Below are 21,330 nucleotides of genomic sequence, written 5' to 3'. Positions count from 1 at the left end.
GAGATTCTGATTAATCCTTTTCACGCAGTTGCATTGGAAGAAAGATCATTCTTACAAAGTTCATATGATGGCTATAGTGTCTCTTTAAGGCAGAATAACTTTTAGTCCAATTACAACCCTCAAAACCTACAACCTAACGCTTTCTCTTATAGCAATGCCTTACTCCAATATCCATTTCCAAACCTTTCAGCCGGCCAATTGTTTGATAGATGTTCCACACTTGCAGTCAGGTGTAAGCCTTCTGTTTGCTGATGTAACAGCGGGCAGCTGCCAGTCCACATCTGGCATAATGTGATTTCCCATAACTGTATCTCCATTCTTCATTGTCACCTGTACAATCTCCTGTACTAAAACCCTATCCTATTCTTCATCCTGTCTAATAAGGCCATAAATCACTCACACCCAAATTACCATCCTTTCATTGGGGTCCTTTTAATATAGATTTATTTCAAGCCATTAAATTGTTTTAATTCCCAAGGTCAGTTAAATGTTTGTGACAAGGTTATACTAGAAGACTAGCAGGGGTAAGCATTAGTTTTTAAATCATTTACCTTCTTTATTTCCAGAATATTTTTTTTTAGAAATACTTGCCATGTGTCTAAGACCCTCTCCACTGTTTACATCTAAAGTCCATTATATGACATAATTCCTAAGTGTCCCTCTTTTAGGAGAAACAGTTGCTACTTGAGACCTAAATCTCTTTAGGTCCTTCTTTTCTCCCCTGATGTTCTTCTTCTCTAGGCCCTCAGAATGCTGTGTTCAAAGACCATAACAGTCCCAATAATATATATCTATATATAAAAAGCAGAAAATAAATATAAAAAATAAGATTAATAAATTACAAATAACAAAATGCTTTATTTGTTCCTCATTACTCATTAAATAGAGTCATTTTAAATAACAGTACCACTTGGGGGGGGCTGCTTACAGCCAATTTCAGCCAATGTCAGTCTTGCTTGTATTCCATTGGCTACCTTTTGTTCAAATCAGAGCCGTACCTAGTGTTCCTGGGGCGTGGGGCAGTGTCGGTGGCCTTGCCCCCATGGTGAGGTTATATCCAGCACCCCGAACTTCTTGCTCATGGAAGTTATGGTCCTGGTTATAATGCTGGAAAAATCTGGGTAGATGTCTTGCTAATAGCAAAATATTCTAAGAAAGATTGTAAATGAAACCATCAGCTATAATTCATAATATTTATCACCACTGAGCATCAATAATTAATGGGCTTAGTTTATGACTTAATAATAGTATTTTTTTCTAGGTCGTGGCAACCAGACTTCAGCATTTAGAAAGTAGGATAATAAATTTGAAGTACCACGGTACTAACAAAAACGTTCATAAGTTATACATATTATTGCAGACATAATAATAATAATAATAATAATAATATCACCAATATTCATAAAAGGCATAAGTTATAACTGTATTTGCTACATTAATTCTGATAGAGCGTAAAGATAAGGACCGAATCAATCAGTGGCATTTCTGTGGACGTGAACGGCATGTGCATACAGAGTGAACGGATTGATTCCCTATTGCTTTCTTTTCACAAGGATAAGTCTTCTATCTTAATATACAGAGATATGACATTTTACAATTAATAAAATAAATGTAACAAGTACAAAACATAACCATAGGATTGCTGATGGGGTAAGTATGGGGGGGATATACCCTAAGGGTCCCTAGATATGACTTGCAGTGGATGCTGCTGGAAACCTAGCCCTGCTAGAAAGCAGTTTGTCCAGAGAGGGCCAACAAAGTGTTTGACATTGATATATAAATAATAAGAAGTAGGATTTTCATAGCTGTTACTGTATGCTGTTATCGTATAACCATACGTCACTATAATGGACCCTTGAAACTCCTGCCCTGGGGCTCTACATGTTGAATGTAAGTGCTTGGTATTGGCAACTACTGTTTTGTATATATGGTCTATTTGTGTAGGTTTAGTGATCTACATTAACAGTGGGAGGATGAACCTGTAAGTTAAAAACTTACTTTTTGGAGAACTTATTTTAATAGTGCTATGAACATTCTAAAATGTATGTATTTTAAAATGTGTGTAGGTGGCACCAGTGCTGACATGATCTTGGTTCTGAACACTATCATTTTGCTTAGCGTAGAAAAGTATTTTAGATTGTTTTAATTCTTGCAAATTACTTGCCAGCAGAACACTGGAAGCATCTAAACAGTAAGTAATTGCTTATGATAATGAGTGCAAACTAATTTACTGGGGTATGTTAATATTCACTACACACTTTTAAAAGGACGACTGTTCCCAGAATACAACCATCTTATTTAAATTCAGTGTTTAAATTGCATTGTTACAACAAAGAGAACAATTATACAACAAATTCCTTGGAAGTAAAACCGTATTAAAGAAAATAGAAATCTATATTGTGGCTGCTTCATATTAATAGCATAAGGCAATGGGAAAAAGGATGGCATTAACTGTGTAAGTACCAGTGAGGACCATACTATATATTTCAATGGTTCTTCTCCCTTTTACTGAAGCTCAGTGGTGCTATTATACAACCTACCAGATATACAATAAAATAAAGTAAAAACAATAAAAAAGCACAAATATCACACAGGCTCTCGGGGTAATACTTAGAACAGTACTCAGTAATACAAAATGTTAATTATTTACTTAATTGGTGATCATAGAGTGCTTGGCACTCCGGCGCAGTGAAGACCCCCAAGCATTGAGACTAATATATCTGGTCTATGGTTTTATGCTGTTAAAATGTTACAATTCTATTCTCTCTCTGATAATACCCATGATAAAACCTCTGCATGAGTCTGTATTTCTATACTATTATCTTGTTTTTCGTAATGATTTGTATGAATTTAGGATTTTGTGAACGTGTTGAGTTAGTTTGGGATTCACAGTAGCATTTATACTTTTCGCTAATGGAAATTCTACAATAACTATATAATAATAAATAATAAAATCTCTAAAGTATATATTTTTTCTTGTCAGATGAATCTTCTTTGCTAAAATATAACCATAATATAATTAAAATCATTAAATTTCACAAAAAAAATTTCATTAAATAATGACATTTTTTATTATTCTTGAAGTACTTACATTTACATTCTAAATAATGCAGATTTTCTGAAACTGTAATTGGGCATTTCTGCCATATAGAGGTAGCTACATATTAAAAAAGAAACACAATGGTTGCCTTAAATGTATCTGCACTCTAGCACCCAATACAACATATGTTAACATGTCATTAAATGACCAAAGCTATGTCTTCTTTCCCTCTCAAATGAACACCAGAGAAGTTGAGGTTAAACAGGGCAGCTCGAAGGCTTGTGTTGACAAAGCTCGGGTCTGATGTTTCAGAACAGAGGGGAAATTATAACAGATGTTCCGCTACGATATGGGATTCACCCCTCTCTAGGAACAAATGTTCTCACGTTTCAATTTTCACCGAATACGTTAGACAAATTAATGTATGCTGCAAGTGCTGTCACTTGTATTACGAGCCATTGTAGAGTTCATATTGGTAGATGGAGATATATAGAACTGCTAAAATATGCACGATACATAAAACTTGTGGTAATGTGCCAAAAAAAAACCCAATAAAAACATCCCGAATGTTCTTGACAAATAATTATTTTAGCCTCCGATATCTAATATGACAAAACATCATTACAGACTTGAAGGTTTGTCTTATTTTTATTATGTAGGAATCGTTAAATGCCTAGCATTATATTTTTTTTAAAAATGCATAACATTATATTTAATAATGTAGATGTCATCCATGCATCAGCATTCCATTCTGTTTCTTATAGTTACTTCAAGAAATTGCTGTCACACGTCTGGTCACTGCTTTGTTCCAATCAATTTCTAGAACTGAGCTGTCAAGTTTAAAACAAAACCATGTTGTAGACATGACATACTGTTGATCACCGTACAGCTGCTGTTCTACATATAATATATATCACTTCAAACTAAATAACAAAAAGAAACGAAGAATGTTAAAAACAAGGATGAGGACATTTTGTATCTTTACCAGCAAATCGCTTATTTGTATTAATTCAATAAAAATTGCTAATTCCTTCCCAAAATCCTTCCCAAATAATTGCTTGAATGGACTCATACACCATCTCCTCAAATTATTTAAGGTTATTTTAAATAGGAACAGAATATCGTTTTTGGGGTTATTCTTGGGCAAAGGTTGGCCATTAGGGAATAGGCCATGTCAACTGTAGCACATTAAATAATATGAATAATGGGTTTTCAGGGCAAAGAATATACTTTTAAGCAAACATATTTTCAACATGCTGAACTTAGGAGGAATACTAGTCATATAGATGATGCAGATATGTGTTTATGTACAAATGTTATGTACAGTAAAAAATTCTAAGAACAAAAACTAAAAACCTCTTTGTTCTTGATATGCTCAATTCTAGCTTGAGGTTTTATTTTCTGCTTCATACATTTCTCAGAGAATACCTAAAATTACTTTAAACTATAAAGTTAATGTACAAAGTCCTGAACTACTTAGAAATCACAAGTTCTAATTCTGGATACATTTGGGTTAAATGTTTCATATAAGTTGAAAGAAGTCAAAAACAGGACACCTAATTGACTGTTTCCTCCTAAATTGCATCGCTACTGTTTCTCTGAGTGTTTTAACTTTCAAGTGGTGCAGAAACACACATAGAACAATGTTCCTAATGCCAAGTAAATGAGAAAGCTGTCTACCTAGACCACAGTATGAAATCAGTTGTCACTTAATCATGGAATAATAAATGTCTACCCTCTACTGCTGAAGCAATCAGCATGTGAATGTCAGAGAAGGCAGCAGAGGCGAAAAAAAAATACAGACTGGGGAAAGTGTTCACTACACAAGTAATCAAGAAAAATGGGAACAATGTTAATTTTATGTTTACGAAACGAGCCGCTGTAATGCAAGACCACTGCTGATGAATGTTTGAGTTGTACAAGCGAGACGAGACACCCGGTAGTAGCGGCACCTACAAAAAAAAGGAAGAGGGAAGATAGCAGCTAAAGTCATCTGTTCATGCAGAGATTGTAATGCAGCAAACCCACAAGTTCATTGTACAGTTTGGGAGAAAAGAAGAAACGCAGCAAGATGTCTAATGCTAATTTCGCATTTTTTGGTAGTTCGCTTGCTGCTGAGAATACCAATGACTTCCAATTAGAGCCGGTGGTTGTTTAGTCGTACAGTTCTATTCTTCTATATTCTAAGAGTCTTTATATCACTGTAGAAACTTTATTCAATTAGAAACACGCTAGTATAAACAGTTTTTACTAAGCCTATAGTAAATCAGTAATGTAAATATTATCTGTATTTAAAAAAAAAAAAAAAAATTTTTTTTTTCTTGTAGCCACTGAAATTAAGATCATCATTACAGCCCATCTAGCCCATTTTCCCTGATGTAAAACTTAGTCCTTAGCCTTGTCTTAGATTAAGGATAGCTTTATTATCGAATAATGTAAAATATAATAATATTATTAATCGGATCATGTAGATAATGGACAAAGAATTTAGATTGTGTAGACTTGAAATATAAATTACATGTTGTATAAATGTGTAGGCTATACAGATACAATGTAAAAAGGAGGTTGTCAATGCATAATATGATATAAGAAACATGATATTGTGATATGAAGCTACGTTTTGGGGATTAATTTGGAGACACTGACAATTGTAAATTTAGAGCTGCCTTATGGAAATTGTGATCCTTTGTGTGGTCGTTAGATGTCATGATGACGCATGATGCAACTGTATTTTTGTTGAAGGGCGAGAAAAGCCACCATCTAGAAAGGTTAAGGAGTTGGCATCAATTTGTTCTAATAAACAGAGAAATTTGATGACGGTTAAGTGGCATTTGGCAGTCTAGTCTGCCCATTTGTGTGCCTACTCTATCTGCGTACAATGAAAAAGTCACATACGGGGCTATTCACTTATCTCAAAAATGTTCTGGTATGATTGGCACTCAGTGTAAGGCACATACAAACAAACAGATAAGTGATCATTAAAGATACAATGCACTTTTTATCTGATATCACTCAGTGTTATTTGTCAGTGTGATGTGTTTCTGCCTTAAATGGTGTTTTTATGAGAGATGCGCAGACAGTAATATGCCGTCTTTATTGAGTGAAACGCCATTCCCTTATACTGGTCCTAATAATTGTATACAAGACATGTTTTAGCAGATTGATTGAACAATCAGGAAAACAGCATTTTTTTTAAATTATGGCACAGGCAACTTAAGCAATGAGAGTATGTTAAGATGAGCACAAATGGCATCACATCATTACAGATATTGAAAAATCTGACATCTCTATCGACAATTCCATTTCTTCTTTTTTCATGTTTCAAAAAGTGATTTGTATTCCAATTTAAATGCTTTAAAAGTGGCACAAGCTATTTTTTTTTTATTATTCTAGTCTAAGGACTACTAAATGTGCTGCGATTTGTTTGTCTTTATTTCTTACAGTTACAATAATATAATTGCAATAGAAATATAGAAATTACATTATTATTTTATTTATTTTATATTGTATTACTTTATCAGTTATTCTTAGTATTGTTTATTTTTAGCATTGATATTATTAGACATTATTATTATTTTATCAACCTCTATAGGAAGGTTGATGGAAATGGAATTGCCAAGCCTGGTGCTTGTTGCGGATATAAGAAAATTCTTGTTTCGAGCTATCGACATTTTTTCTTTTTAATTTTAATAGCTATCTTCATTTAATCAATAGCTTTTTCATCTGTCAGTGAGGGAGCATTTGAACACAATGTAGTCCTTGGCATTAGTCATTTAATATTTTCGCTCTTCTATTTACAACAGTAAAGTTTGAAACATGCCATTGCCAGCATATTTCCTGGGTGTATGATGAGAAATGGATCAATGATATAATTAATCAGTGATCAGTTAATTGAATGTCATTTCACAGTGCACTATTCTGGGATGACAGATCTTAGGCTTCAATGAAAACTAAATGGGCTGAAGTTTAATTAATAACATTTTAGGCATTTTTACATAGGGACCTCTGCGTTGGCCTCTTTACCATGCAAAGAATGTACGAGTATGTTTGGAAACATTCATTGCATTTTTTTTTTATCTAGATGGATATAAACCTGAGCTTAGTCTTTGCAAGGTTAAAAGTATTTCCAGTTCGCTGAACAATGCGAGATGGTATTTTTCTTAAAAGGAAATTGTATAATAGAAAAGGATAACTCTTGCTCAAGATATTGTTTTAGCACCGAAATATGCATTTTAAAATGATGAGATCGAAATAAATTAGCCCCGTGGATAATTTTTTTTACATCAATCATTTGGTCTTTAGTATTAAAATTGAATTAGAATATGTTTTATAAATGTTTCTTATTCCTTGATTAAATATACCGGTATAAAGGAATGAAACCAGATCTATATAGTTGATATATGCTGAGCTTGTTTAATATAAGTGTCTTAGACTATTCCTTACAATAGTTTTAAATGCAGATCAATCAAACGGGTGACTGTGTTGATTGTTAGGATTGTATCAGGAATGCCTATTACTTATGAACTATGAAAGTGATGTATTATGGCATTTGGAAGATACAATTGTTTGGATTGCATCTACATCTGATTTTTTGGATATGTTTTAAATTGCTTTCATTTTGTAGGTTGAAGTAATATGGTATATAGAGGGAGACATGAAAGTTTAGTGTTTGTCTCATTTGTTTCATGTTCCAGGTAATCAAACTTGCAGTCTTTTGATGTGGAAACGTTATTCCCCCCCTAGTAAACTCAACCCAATTGAATAGATTGATAAGGTTGGGTATTTGAGGGTCTCGGTAGCAAGGAGACTTTCTTTAGGACAGCCTTGCCGGATACAGATGTGACTAAAGTTTACCATAAGAATGAAGTTGTCAGCACATAAGGTTCCAAAGCCACATTCCAAAGATATTCCTGACACCTCTGGTGTTGATGTTTACCATCCTGGAAATGGTTCTTCAGCCACTTAAGGCTCTGGCAATCCACCAAACCATCAAAGAAGCCTGTGTTTCTAAATATTTAGTGACGTATGTTAAAATACATTTATACTGGATCTCACTTTTTAGCTCAAGAAACAACTTTGGGAGTCCGTGAAGCAGCATTTACCTTCAGCCGCCCCCTCCTCCTCTGTACTGCTTTAAAAGGCCCTTTAAGACACCGAGCGCCTGGATATGACGCCTTATCCCTGTGCTCCGTCTTAAAGGCGCACAGCATCTTCTAATCTAGACTATACAGCTGTACTGAGTCGGCACAGCCTCCACAGTGAAAATGGGCCGGTTGAGGTGATCAACGATCTTACCTGTAACCGAGCCATTGAGCAGTGAGATACTGGGGGGGGGGCTGATCGGTAGTAAGTTATAGTCCATAAATCTTAGTAGAGAGTGTGTATACAGAATTCAAGATATCATCAAAGTGAGTTTATAGGTTTTTACTTCACTGAGGAGGTGGTAGATAATTTGAACTTCCTAGTAGGAGTGGTAGAGGCTAATACAGTGAGGGAAATTAAACATGTATGGGATAGGCATATGGCTATCCTGAAACTAAGACAAAACCAGGCACTGATTAAGGTCTGAGTCTTTACATCTGGAATAACGGGCAAACCGGATGGGTGGAATGGGTTTTATCTGTTGTTGAACTCGATTTTTCCATGATTCTATTGATCAAAGGGCTGTTACTTTGCTACATCAAACCATGGCATAGTACCTATTGTACCTCAAACGTTGTTAGTATTTGCAAAGATGAAAACACAACAGAACATTATATTGGCCTTTTCAAGAGTGTTGGGAATATTTTTACAAATGCAATGGAATGCATAGTGTATATTTGCTTTCTCTATTCATGCACATCAAAGAAATTGAAAAAATAGCTCAACAAAAGTTGTTGTGATGGTTTCCTACATATGTAGGAAAGCATATAGCAACCATTATTATATATTTTATCTTGAAGATATATATATAGCTACTGTTGACAAATTTGTCATCTATCTATGGAACTCATTTTAATGGCCTTATAAAAAAAATTGTGTAGGCACTTCAAGAGTTAAAGCAATAATAAAAACATACGCTATGTAATTATATGGGTTATAAATCTAGAAAAAAAGGTTCTACAAGAGGGAGTAAAATAGATGAGAAGCAATGAGAAAGGAGCATTCACCATGAAAATTCTGAATTTGTTGATTCATGAACATAAAATTATATTGCCAGAAATTATTGCTGCGTCTTCCATAGATATAATTCATGTATTTGTTAGTGATATGCTTCTGACTCTTACACTGGTAATCATTTTGATCCTATATTAAAGTTCCAGTTAGGTATTTAATATGTTATCGTTGTGCTGAGCTAGAGAGTTCATTCTAGCATATCAACAGAAAAATAAATACATGCGCCATCTCACCCTAAATTAACCTTGAACTAAATGTAAAGAATGAACGGAAAGAAGCAGCGAAAGAATAGCAAACTGTGGGAGTTCTTTGCCTTTTAAAAAGTCTTCTATATCTTTGGTTTGTTTATTATTAATTATTAGGTTTTTATAAGTTTTCTTAATTATTATATGTTGAGTAAAATGTGATTCTTCTTTATAAAGGTGGATTGTGCCTGCTTATTTTGTAAGCTCACAAGAGCAGGATCCTCTTCTCTTTCTATAATAGTATGTCTGCATGTATTTGTGATATATGTTCTTATAATAGGTGAAAAGTGAAACCATTAATGGAACACTAGTTGAACTGGCACTCAAAATGCTTTATGTGTCCTTTGGTTGGAGTAGCACTACAAATACATAGATGTATATATTTGGGGGTGTGGCTTTGTGAAGGGGTTGGGCTAGTAATATGTAAGGGTGGGGCTAAACCCAAACTACCTATAGTGGGTGGTAGTAGGTATGGAGTTGGCTGGCCAGATAACATCCCTCTACCCTGAGACCTGGGGGAACAGGGCTTCACCCGGCGACTCTGTGCCAAACCCAGATTAATGCCAAGCACACATGCAAGTTTTTGGGTTTTTTATTAATAGGACTTAGTTAAGTGAAGCTCTGATTCAATTTGATCCCCCAAAAGCCCCAGCTGAACTTGATGGGACAAATGTCATCACTCTTATATTGATAACATTTATAGAGAAAAATATTGTCTAATGCTGTGTATAGATATATGGTTTGCGAGGAGTTATGGATTTACAAACTACTTATGGTCATTAAATAAGGGAAATTGATACAACTGACGGCTTTAACTAAAATATTCACAAATAATTGTTAAGTATCAGTGTGAATTTCACTACTGTCTTTGTTAACACGCTACCTGTAAAGCAACAAGGCAAAATAAATCAATAAAATACTGACAGGTTACTGGAAACAGAGAGCTCACAATACATCGTGCCATTCTTTTACAGAAAATGTGGGAATAAGGTTTGCTAATTATTTGTTAAAAAACAGTCTATGGATTTGTAGGGCAGACTAAAGTATATTAGAGAATATAGTAAGGGCAAATTGATTGGTGCTGCTTTTAGTGCATCTGTTTTCTTTTTTAATCTGCTGATGAAGACTAGGCATCATTAATGAAATAATGTGTTGGTCTGGAACTTGCATTTCTACAAATAAGTGTATGAATTTTCTAAGCAAGAAACATGTATTCCAGAGTCTTGTTTGTGTGAGATTAATTTTCTTTTTTCCCCCTCTCTTTACAGCTGGCACAACATATATTTTTACCAAAGGAGGCGGACAGATTACCTACACTTGGCCCCCTAATGACCGACCTAGCACCCGTGCCGATAGACTCGCTATAGGATTTAGCACGGTTCAAAAAGAAGCTGTTTTGGTGCGAGTGGACAGCTCTAGTGGACTTGGTGACTATTTAGAGCTACATATTGTAAGTAATGAATATTCATTGTTTAATCGCACTCTGCATCAAGTGTGTAGAACTTGATTTACAAATGTCATGTTCCTGACAATGTTAAAGTATTTCTCAAATTATCATCTAATGTGCAATATATTGAGTATCACTAAGCAAGACCATAAAACAGTAGCGCATAATGCATACTTCACAAAATCTTCTAAAAGAGGTACACTGGGATGGGTAGGATCAAGGCTTTATAAAGACATTAATAGTCATAGTTATTTATACAATTGTAACTATACCCACCAAACATATTATTAGGGGTGATGGATTTGGGTCCCATGACAGTACCGTCTCTCCAGGTGGAGGACTCTTAGGCGATATGCATATTGTACGCCTGATGTTACGTTTAGTTCCCTAAAAAGAAGGATTTCTCCCTGAGCAATGTTTTCATGACAACAAGCACAACATTTGATTGTGTATTTAATGTTGGGTACGTTAGCGGGCAGATGCAGTCATTCTTACACATGTTTAGGTTTTTGTTTGTTTGTACAGAATGTGTATTGTCATCACAACCAATATAAAAGATCGAGTTTAGATACCTAATGATACAATTGTGATACATTTTATAATGCCAGCATAGATATGCATAGCTTTTATGCTTCTATCATTCTATGGGTTTGTCGGTCTTCTAAAATGTATCACTTGTTAGAACTCTTTTCTGTACTGAACAAAGATATACGGCCAGCTGCATAGTGGACATCTTATTTATGGATCTAGAGTAGTGACAGGGTCTAAAAATATAAAAAGTCAAAAATGTATCTCAATTCTAGTTAAATACCTTGAATGACATTAAACCGACTCTCAGGAAAGAAAGCATAGTGTTTCATTTCTGTTTTAGTATTCAGTTGTGCTTTCACAACTTTTGATGAATGTATTCATAGGGCTGTTTGACTGATAACCCATGTGCGTCCGTGCATGCAGCATGTGCAGGGTGAGTTCCTCGGGTACACGTGCTTTTTAATGATGTCTTACGATGTAACCGAACCTTAAAATAGGAGGTCTACTTTATTCCCTTCTCGACTACTGGCGCTGCTACTTGTGCACAATTTTAAATCAAATTATTTTTCATTAAATGGTAGATGCCAAATAATGCCACATATTTTTACACTAAGGCATTTTGATTTCAGCAGGTGGGATTCTGATATTGTATGTATGAGCTGTAGAAATAAATAACTCCAATGATTATCTTATATTAATTAGGGCAAGACAGGAAATGCACTCAAATGCAACCTTGGTGCCATATTGGCTGATATTCATAATATATATATATATATGCATTACCTTTCATGGTGACAATTTAATAGTTATGACATGCAAGCAATTAAGTTGTGAAGTATGAAAGGGCCTAGGGCAACGGATCCAGGGGGTGGAAGCCCCTCTGTTGCATAACAGAGTCAGCAGAGTTCTTCATCATTGCCTTCTGCCAAGTCCCTTGAGTCTTTAAAAGGCAGAGAGCCAGGATATGATGTACCGGTAATGACAGGGGTGCAAAGAGGGTGGCTGGCAGCACAAATGGGGTGTCGTGTGTCATTGCACTGGGTTAGGTCTAGGGCAGCACTGAAAATAAATGGTCTTCATAATCCTCACCTAGAAGTCTCAGTGAGGTTTATGTTGTATGTTATTTATAAGTAGCCGTTCCGGTGCTACCAATTGAATGTTCCCTGCCGATTGCTTCACTTCGCTGTGCTCTATAAGTTAATTGTCTTTATTCTTGCAATTCCAGAGCAGATTGCACAAAATATAGTCTAGAATATAAAGCTTTATAGCTGGATAAAAATGTATGAGTATTTATCAGAGCCCGGAGCAAAGGTATCCCATAGCAAACACCATCTCCTTCATAATATTTCTTTTATGAGATGCTAAGACATAGAATCAGTGTTTGCTTTCAAATCAATACCAAAACACAGCGTGCGCGCATCATGATGTAGCTTCGCATTATTACAATTGCTTAAAAAACACCACATTTTGTAACAAAGGTGCGTGATTATTGAGTAGCATAAAGCTTGGTCCATTCGGAATAATTGATGATATGATAACGGGCTATTAACGTTCTTCAACATGCTGCTATCGACTTTTGAACAAAGGAACGTATTTTTTACAAGTGAGTAATGTAAGAATAACAATGCTACCAATTGATGATTAAATAAAACACCTCCAGAAATTATAATGTAGCGCACATTGGACCTGAAGATGTTACGTTAATAAATTTGCATACTAAAAAAACGTATCTCCATGGAGAATCCAGAAAATACATAGATTATTAAAAAAACATGCTACAGATGGCCAACTCAGAATTTAAGGGGTTAGCCAAGGCAGAAATCCTTTAATATCAACCTACACTGCTGCAATTAGAGAATACCCTTACATTTTTCTTTCATAAAGGTTCAATGATTTAATCCCTAGTATCTTGTTATGTAAATGCTAAAGTTCCCCCACTCTGTCCTCCACCTTTGTGGTGCCACCATGGCTGAATAAACTGGAGCTGTTGGCTTCACACTCATTTAGAGAACATGAGCGTGAGTGGCACCGGTAACCGGTGGCTCTGCATGGCCAAGATATTTGGTTAATCTTTAATGATGCAATAGAATGCGTTTTAAAAACGTGGCAACATTAGTGGTTAATGACAACATTTGAAATAACATCGAACATCAAAAAAATATTTACATGTTCTTCTGTACGACCTCAAGGGCTTTCTATGCATTGAGTCGTGGGCATGTAACAGTTAATATTGTGTTTATTTTTTAAGTAGAATGATAAATAACATGAGAAGATGGCTGAATGGTAGCCTTGATGGTTGATCTGTTAGTTGACGTGTGTAATAAATGAGTTTCCTATTATGCAAGTCTCTGGAAGACGGTTCCAACTATGTTTTGTTGGGCAGTTTTTGATCCAAGATCACACGTGTTCCTGGAACTCGGCATTAAATTACCAATGTATATACTAATTCAGTTTTGTGAAAAGAAATGGATGTGGTTCAGGAAATACTACCTCTGGGTCATCTAAGTGTCTGTGTAAATCAATATATCTAGAGTAAACAGAACTCAAGAAGGAAGACCTAAAAATAAAGCTGAGAGCAACAAAGCATGGCAGCCTTCTAATCTAACTGTAATGATATGAAATCATTTTATTTAGAGAATTAAATCTTCGTATTGACACCTTTAGCACTGCTGGACATGAATTATGAAACTCAGTGGACACTAGAAGTGTGTAATATAGGAAGGAGAGAGGAAGTGGAGAATTGATTATTTAAATAAGAGTTAAGGAAAGATTATTTGCACACCATTGCTGTCAACACCTTAAAACTGTAATCTTGTCCTCTCCAGATATACTGTATATGTGTATGTAACTGACTATAAGTATATAAACATACATATAGCATGTCACAGTTTATTGGGAAAACATAGGTATATAGCTTTGAGCATTAGTAGACTAGACATCTACCATGGATCACCAAGATTCCATTGTTGTTGTTAATGGAGGTTCCATCTCTAGACAGCGATGTATTGGGGCTAGGCAGGTCCAGGGGGCGGCAGTCCCCCTCCTGAAAAACCCTGGGGCAGACTTTTGGAGATCAGGTTTCCAACGGGCCCAGTGCTCAGCGGGCTGCTTACAAGGAAATTTACTGGGCACCTTTAAGACACAGAGAAACAGGATATAATGGCATATCCCAGCGCTCTGGGTCAGGCCTAGGGCAGCGCCAATGTTAGATTCTCTGTGCCTGTAGGGAATATCCCAAAAATCTCATTCTTTAGAAGATTTTTTCCAACCACACTAAAATAAAAAGGCATTTCCAAAAATGTTTATGTCTAAGTTAACATTTTTTTTTTATCTAATTAAGTGGATTCCTGTGTCGGAATTTGTCCCAAAATATATTTGTGTGGGAATGAGGCAAATGTGATGCTGGCATTTTGTGACCAATTTAATACTAACATTGTTTAATAAGATCGCCTACGGAAATTTCTCTCTCTCCACACTTTGATAAATTAGTCCCGTATAACAGTGAGGGGTTTTTTTTTTCTCACTTCTAGCAGTTTTCTAAGATCATTCCTTTCTGTACTCTACTTCCTCATTCCTTCACCACGGATTTTAGTGGCATCCGAGCCTCACCACTAAACAATAAAGGCAAACTAATAAAACCCATTTGATAGAGATGAAAGTGCTTTGACCTACAGCACAAAGTGTTTTCCGACTGTTTTATTTTTTTCCAAGGCCAGACATTTAATAAAGCACGTGCTCTGTGTTTAAACCATGACCCATTCTTTCCTCTACAAGATGGGCGCGGTTGCTGATTAAATATTAAAGGCAAGCAAAAATATAATGCAATTTAAAAGTCGTTACGCAAGACTGAGATGCTGCTAGATGTCAAGGCTAATAAATTCATTGTTTGCTTTGCTGGCTCTAAATACCCATAGCAGAATATCTGTACAAAGAGAGCTGACACTGGGGTCAAGCAGATTCACCTGCTTTAAGCTCAGAGTTCTTAGTACCTCTTCTTTTATATTAATATGAACTTATACTCAATGAACTCTATTCTTTGTCAAGGAATCTTCTGCGGTTCATTCTTATGAAGCTCTTATAATGATCTACGGTAATAGCCGTAAGACTCCCTAGCTTGTATTCCAAGTTAAAGTGTCCTGCTGTGCATGCATTTTTCCATGAAAGATTAATACATTATCATTTTTCTAATGCGTGATTAATATTCCTCATTAATCATGTTCTTATAAGATTCAAAGTAATATAAGGTGTTAAACGGTTTGTTCTTGTACAGAAGAACAGGTTTGTATCTGATCTGCAAAAAGAATATTAATTCCACCCTCTACAATATATATGAAGCAAAGGAGTGCTGGCACCTTCTGGCCCAGGGGGCTTCTAAAGTTAAGTGCCCTGCTGCCCCCTGGGCCAGCCCGCCCCTGATATCAACCTGTTACATGACTGATCAACAGCAAAGCGTCACTGTAACCACACAAAGAAAAAAGACACCAAGAACACCAAGAAGCAAGTTTAGGAGATAGAAAACAAAAAATAATAATACCGTATTTGCTAGATTATAAAACGACCCTGATTATAAGACGAACCCCCAAAATCTATATATTAATTTAGGAAAAAAACAAAAAGCCTGAATATAAGACTACCCTATAGAAAAAAATGTTTTTACTAGTAAATATTAATTCATGTAAACAATTTTTTCAGAATTAATAAAAGATATGATTGAGAAAAATATATATTTTTTTATTTCCTTTTATTTGCCAGCCTGCCCCCGCAGTTATGCACATCTGCCCCCAGGGTTGCCACTCTGCCCTCAGAAATGCCTTATACCCTCCTATATGCCACTCTGCCCCATGATATGCCTTTTAACCCCCTATATGCCAGAGTGGAATATAGGTGGTTAAAAGGCATATCATGGGGCAGAGTGGCATATAGGGGGTTAAAAGGCATTTCTGGAGGTAGAGTGGCAAATAGGGGGTATAAGGCATTTCTGGGGGCAGATATAACTGCTAACAGCAATCACACTCCTATCAAGCCAAGGCAGCCAGTAGATGCTGGAACCTGGGGATGCTAGTAGTGTGATTACAGCCTCCCTATGCCATGCTACCACCACCACCCCCTTACACATCCATGCTATCACACACACACACTCATTCACAAACACACACTCATTCACAAACATTTAAATACTCATTCATTCCATTAATCACACATACTTGCTCAAAAACCCTCCCCCATCCCCTTACCTGAACTGCAGATCTCTCACTCGAAGACTTCTGCAGGGGCCCGGCTGTGCGAGCAACTTCTCTGGCCCCGCCCCAAGAGGAAGGAGGGGGAGGCAGAATTATGTGACACTCTGCTAGCTTCCTGTTCTCCTGCTGCTAGTAGAAGAGACGCTGCTCGCGACCAAAGCACCGGTAAGCAGCCTGGCCCCAGCGGACATTTTTTTGAGGTCTGATTAGAAGACGACCTCGATTATAAGACGAGGGGTATTTTTCAGAGCATTTGCTCTGAAAAAAACCTCGTCTTATAATCGAGCAAATACGATATATTGGTGTTAGTGCTTCAGTGATAAAAAAGAGAACAGAGTAATAACAATATAAAAGACTTTAGAATTTAATGAATACTTACATACATATATATATATATATATATATATATATAAAATCACATAAATGTATTAGTAAAATAATAATGTCAGTATTATTGTCCAGTGACAATAAGGTTGAATGTTGTTGTTTAATGCTCATCTCCTTTAATCCTTACTCACTTTATCAATTTAAAAAACTGAGCATTTTCTTTTATGAATATGGATTGATGGATGGTCCAAAATGGGCAAAATGTTTATATTTATGAACGTACCATAATATGCTGAATTTGCAAATGTATCTGTGTGAACATATGGTTTGTTTGATAAAATGCACAGAATAGGTGCATTTTATCAAATAGCGAGTAAAGCAAGCAGCTGGCCGTCAGATCGCAGTATAAGTAAATATCTGCAATTAGTGGTTGATTCCATGAAGCGTATTTCATATACTGGTCTGTTACATCAGAGCAAAAGTTCATTTTGGGGCTACCCATCCTCAACCCCCCCCCCAAAAAAAAACTGAACCACAATTTAGATTTAAAAAGAGTTAACAAAAAAAAATGACTGACAGAGGAAAAGGACACGCCTTCAAAAATTGCGTGGAGGCATAGCATGCTCTAGACCAGGGGTGTCCAACCTGCGTCCCTCCAGCTGCTGCAGGACTACATCTCCCATAATGCTCTTTCAGCTAAGGGGTTGGCTGAGGAGTATGGGGGATGTAGTCCTGCAGCAGCTGGAGGGCCGCAGGTTGGACACCCCTGCTCTAGACATTGAATCACTATTGAAAAGCAAAAAAATAAAATTGAAGAATACCAATCTTTTTCCCAAAGTTTTATTAATTTAAAATGCTTGGCTGGTTGACAAACATCATGTTATTTTACAATTATAGATATGTCTCATTGATTCAATCATATATTTTTTTAGCAAGGTAAATACAAAGATCCAATTACTTACAAAAATAGGGTACTACTTAAAACATATTGTGTACAGAAATAATTTAACTGTTACAGAAATGTCTACAGACAACATACATACATACAGAAAATAGATCTTCGTAATATATAGAATTTAGATATGACTTAAGTTTTAAAGGGTAGTTTGGAGATAAGTTTGATTGGTTGTCATTGCACAAAATACATTACTTTGTAAGAAGGATTTTGTTCTCCATGGAACGCAAACTTTTCTTCCATATACAGAATGTGAGACCTGGAAGTGATATAATTTCTTGGATATGGAATATGATTTTTTGTCCTACTTAGAATGCCCTTAAACAGAATACTTTTATATATATATATATATATATATATATGTATATATATATATATATATATATATATATATTATATTAATGCATATATATATAGTTCCATACAAATTTTGGTTTAAAATTCCATCAAGTTCCACGTCATTGTTAATCCAGAAGTAGGCAAAACTCAAATTAGTATTGAGTAGTGGATAAATAAACTTGATAAAATTACCATTATTATAAAGTGTATCCGAGAATCTAGGTATTAAGAAGCAACATTACTTGTTAAGTGTGTCCTGTGTGTTATATTAGGTATTTTATTACAAATGAGATAGCTAGACAGGACGTAATTCAGATTGTCTGGACAATGATGGAACGATATAATTTTGCCCTTATATACAGTTTCATCCGTCTGGTGAGGTTGTAGTTCTGTGTGAGTGAAATCAAGGGCACTTGATATATGTGCAAATGAATATAGCTAGTCAGGTTATATTTCTGTCGAATAACTCACCCGAATGCCTTCAACTACCCCCTGCAGCTGATTCCCAATAGGTAATTAAGGTTTTTACAAGATGAGATGATCTTCAGATATCAAAACTAATCACTGACAAGTGATTAGTACTAAAACTGATCGCTGTTCTCCTATGGACGTATATTAACATCTTCTTAATAACATGATGATAACTGCTTTATTTTGAAACATTTCATATACATGGCTTGCACCTTAAAAATAGTTTCTAATCCCCATTTACCTTTTCCCAAGAGAAATCATACAGCCAAACCATATACAGTATATAACCTAAATACAGTAATCCCTCTTCCCGGACAGACCCCTTTGTAGAATAATGGTTAATAAATGGCGTAGGTTTTTATATTTGGTACTTAACCCTGCTGCAATATTAAAGCCCTTATATACTCTACATACCCCTATGGTTAAATCTGCAAGTAACACAAAGTAAGGGCCTAAACCGCAAAATCACATTAGCAGCTTGCTCGCCTTTTACGAAGGCATCACGGACAAAATAAACATGGCTGTTCCTTTAAAATCCCTTGAATTCAGCATGGCTTAGCTCTAATATGAGCATCGTGCACCTACTTAATCATACTGACCCTGAGGCCTTCTTTGGTATGGGGAGAAGATGAGACATTACTTCCATTGTAGACGTTCATTGACTGCGAAGTGACTGAACACATGCCAGATCTGCATTTCCACCTCATAAAGAAAGAGGCCCTAAATATGCTAATCGATGCCTTTCAACTAATGGTCGTGTGCTTGCAATGCTGGGAAGACCAAAAGATAAATATATACGCCCTTTATTCCTGCATTGTCAAGGTGAATTAAAAAAAAACACAACACCTTAAGTGAAATGGGACGCAGAAATACTGTATGCGCATAAATTGGACTTAATGGCGCTGTACAATAATTTATTTAAATGATAGAACAAAAAGTCGCATTTACTACGGTCAGTAGAAGACAATAAGTTGTAAATGACTATTAAGAAGCCGCCCTTACAGAGGCTGCCTCGACAGCAATCATCAACTTTACAATGGAGAAACGTGACCCAATGCTGAGGAATAATCATACAGGTCCTAGGAAAAGGAGGTGCATACATATGTGTATTTATATACTATTTATTTTAATGTGGAAACACAATTATATGGGATTATTAAATGTATAAAAGTGTGTAATATACAAAGAAAATAGTTTTCTTTTTGAGTATAAAATCAAGTGCTGTATATAGTAATGTAGGTTAGTGTTGACAAAGGCCTGGTTTTATCTCCTAATAAACTTCTTTTATCTGCAGAATTGGAGGCCGCCATTGTTGTCAGTCATGTGATATTTTGAGTGACTTTCTCTGCTCAAACACCACAGTTAGCTGATGCTTCATGGCAGTGCTAATGAAGTCCCTTTATTAGCCATTATTATTACGTAAAAGTTAGAACCGTTTTAAAAAAGAAAACATAATTTTTTTTTAAAATGTATTTCTAAAACTAATACTAATAATAAAAAATAAAATGGTGAGAATTCCCCCTCTAGATTGTAAGCTTGCGAGCAGGGCCCTCTCCACCTAATGTATCCGTTTGTCTTAGTCTGTCAATTCTCGTCATATCCCTTGCATATATGTATTGTATTAAGCGCTGCGTAAACTGTTGGCGCTATAAAAAAAAAAAAGATAATAATAATAATAAGAGTTGTGATTTGTTTAATGCAGGATTAGAGATCCCGACTCCTGTTAATCATGTTTACAGGAAGAGGTGAACTTTGCCAGACTCGTTGAACTTGTGAACTCTGTAGCATAAGTTCTTAATATCCATAGAAGGTCGGACAACCCATCATAAAATCGAGATGCTCTGTCATTACTCTTCACCTTTTTTGTGCTTTCAAAGTCGTTCAAGTCTCCGCCACTGCTCTTTCTGTCAAGCTTTGCCCAACATTCTTTTTTTCACACTACATTAGCTTTTTCCTAATTGATTCTACCATCAGTAGTTATTCTGGCAAGGTCATGCTGCTGCTGCCATCTTTTTTTTAAACTCTGCTTGCATTTTTCACTTCTGTCAACAAAACTTCTGTGCTGGACCCTTGGCCGCATTCCTTGCTGCAATGGTACCTACGGTGGGCTCAGGTAGACAGACATGTTGTGTCCTAAATCTAATCCCACATCATGTTTCATTTAAAAGTGATTCTTGTAGTGTGACCTCAGTCCACTTAAAGGAATGTTCCTCTATGTTCCTTGAAGTTTAAATATCTTTATTATTGCCTTGCTGTGTTTAACTATTTAATATACAACAGGACACGTTCGATAACTTCACACAGTAGTGTTAAATGTATTGCGTGTTTTATAATACAAACATTGCTGCCTAATGGGGCTGGGCAAAAGGCGAAAATTAGTTGCTGCTGGAAAAACCATGTTTCCGTAACCACTTGCGTCTTGTGCGTCATAATGTTTATATCACATGATGTTTGTCCCAACATACGTACGTCTTTATTGTTCTTACTCCAAAGAACCTTTTTTCGCTGCTTTTTGTCAATATTCCTTTCATCACGTCTGAACGGATAACCACTTTTTCCTTGTGCAGTCCAATTAAGGA

The 21,330-nt window shown here is 35.8% G+C and overlaps 1 protein-coding gene across 3 annotated transcripts in view; it reads left to right on the top strand.

Annotated features, from left to right (window-relative positions):
• LOC149303174 (neurexin-1-like) overlaps window positions 1–21,330 on the top strand; it is a 619,545-nt gene that overhangs the window by 471,024 nt on the left and 127,191 nt on the right. For all 3 annotated transcript variants that reach the window (XM_089481601.1, XM_089481603.1, XM_089481600.1), the window contains one exon: window positions 10,710–10,891. In XM_089481601.1, the coding sequence (XP_089337727.1) occupies window positions 10,710–10,891 (182 nt within the window). The remainder of the gene's footprint in view (window positions 1–10,709; window positions 10,892–21,330) is intronic.

The sequence above is a fragment of the Sceloporus occidentalis genome, unplaced genomic scaffold (genome assembly GCF_023333645.1).
Source record: "Sceloporus occidentalis isolate IW3139 unplaced genomic scaffold, rSceOcc1.0.p SCAF_15, whole genome shotgun sequence".
Classification (NCBI taxonomy): Eukaryota; Metazoa; Chordata; class Lepidosauria; order Squamata; family Phrynosomatidae; genus Sceloporus; species Sceloporus occidentalis.
Note: the sequence above shows the minus strand (reverse complement) of the source record. Positions and strands in the feature narration are given on the sequence as shown.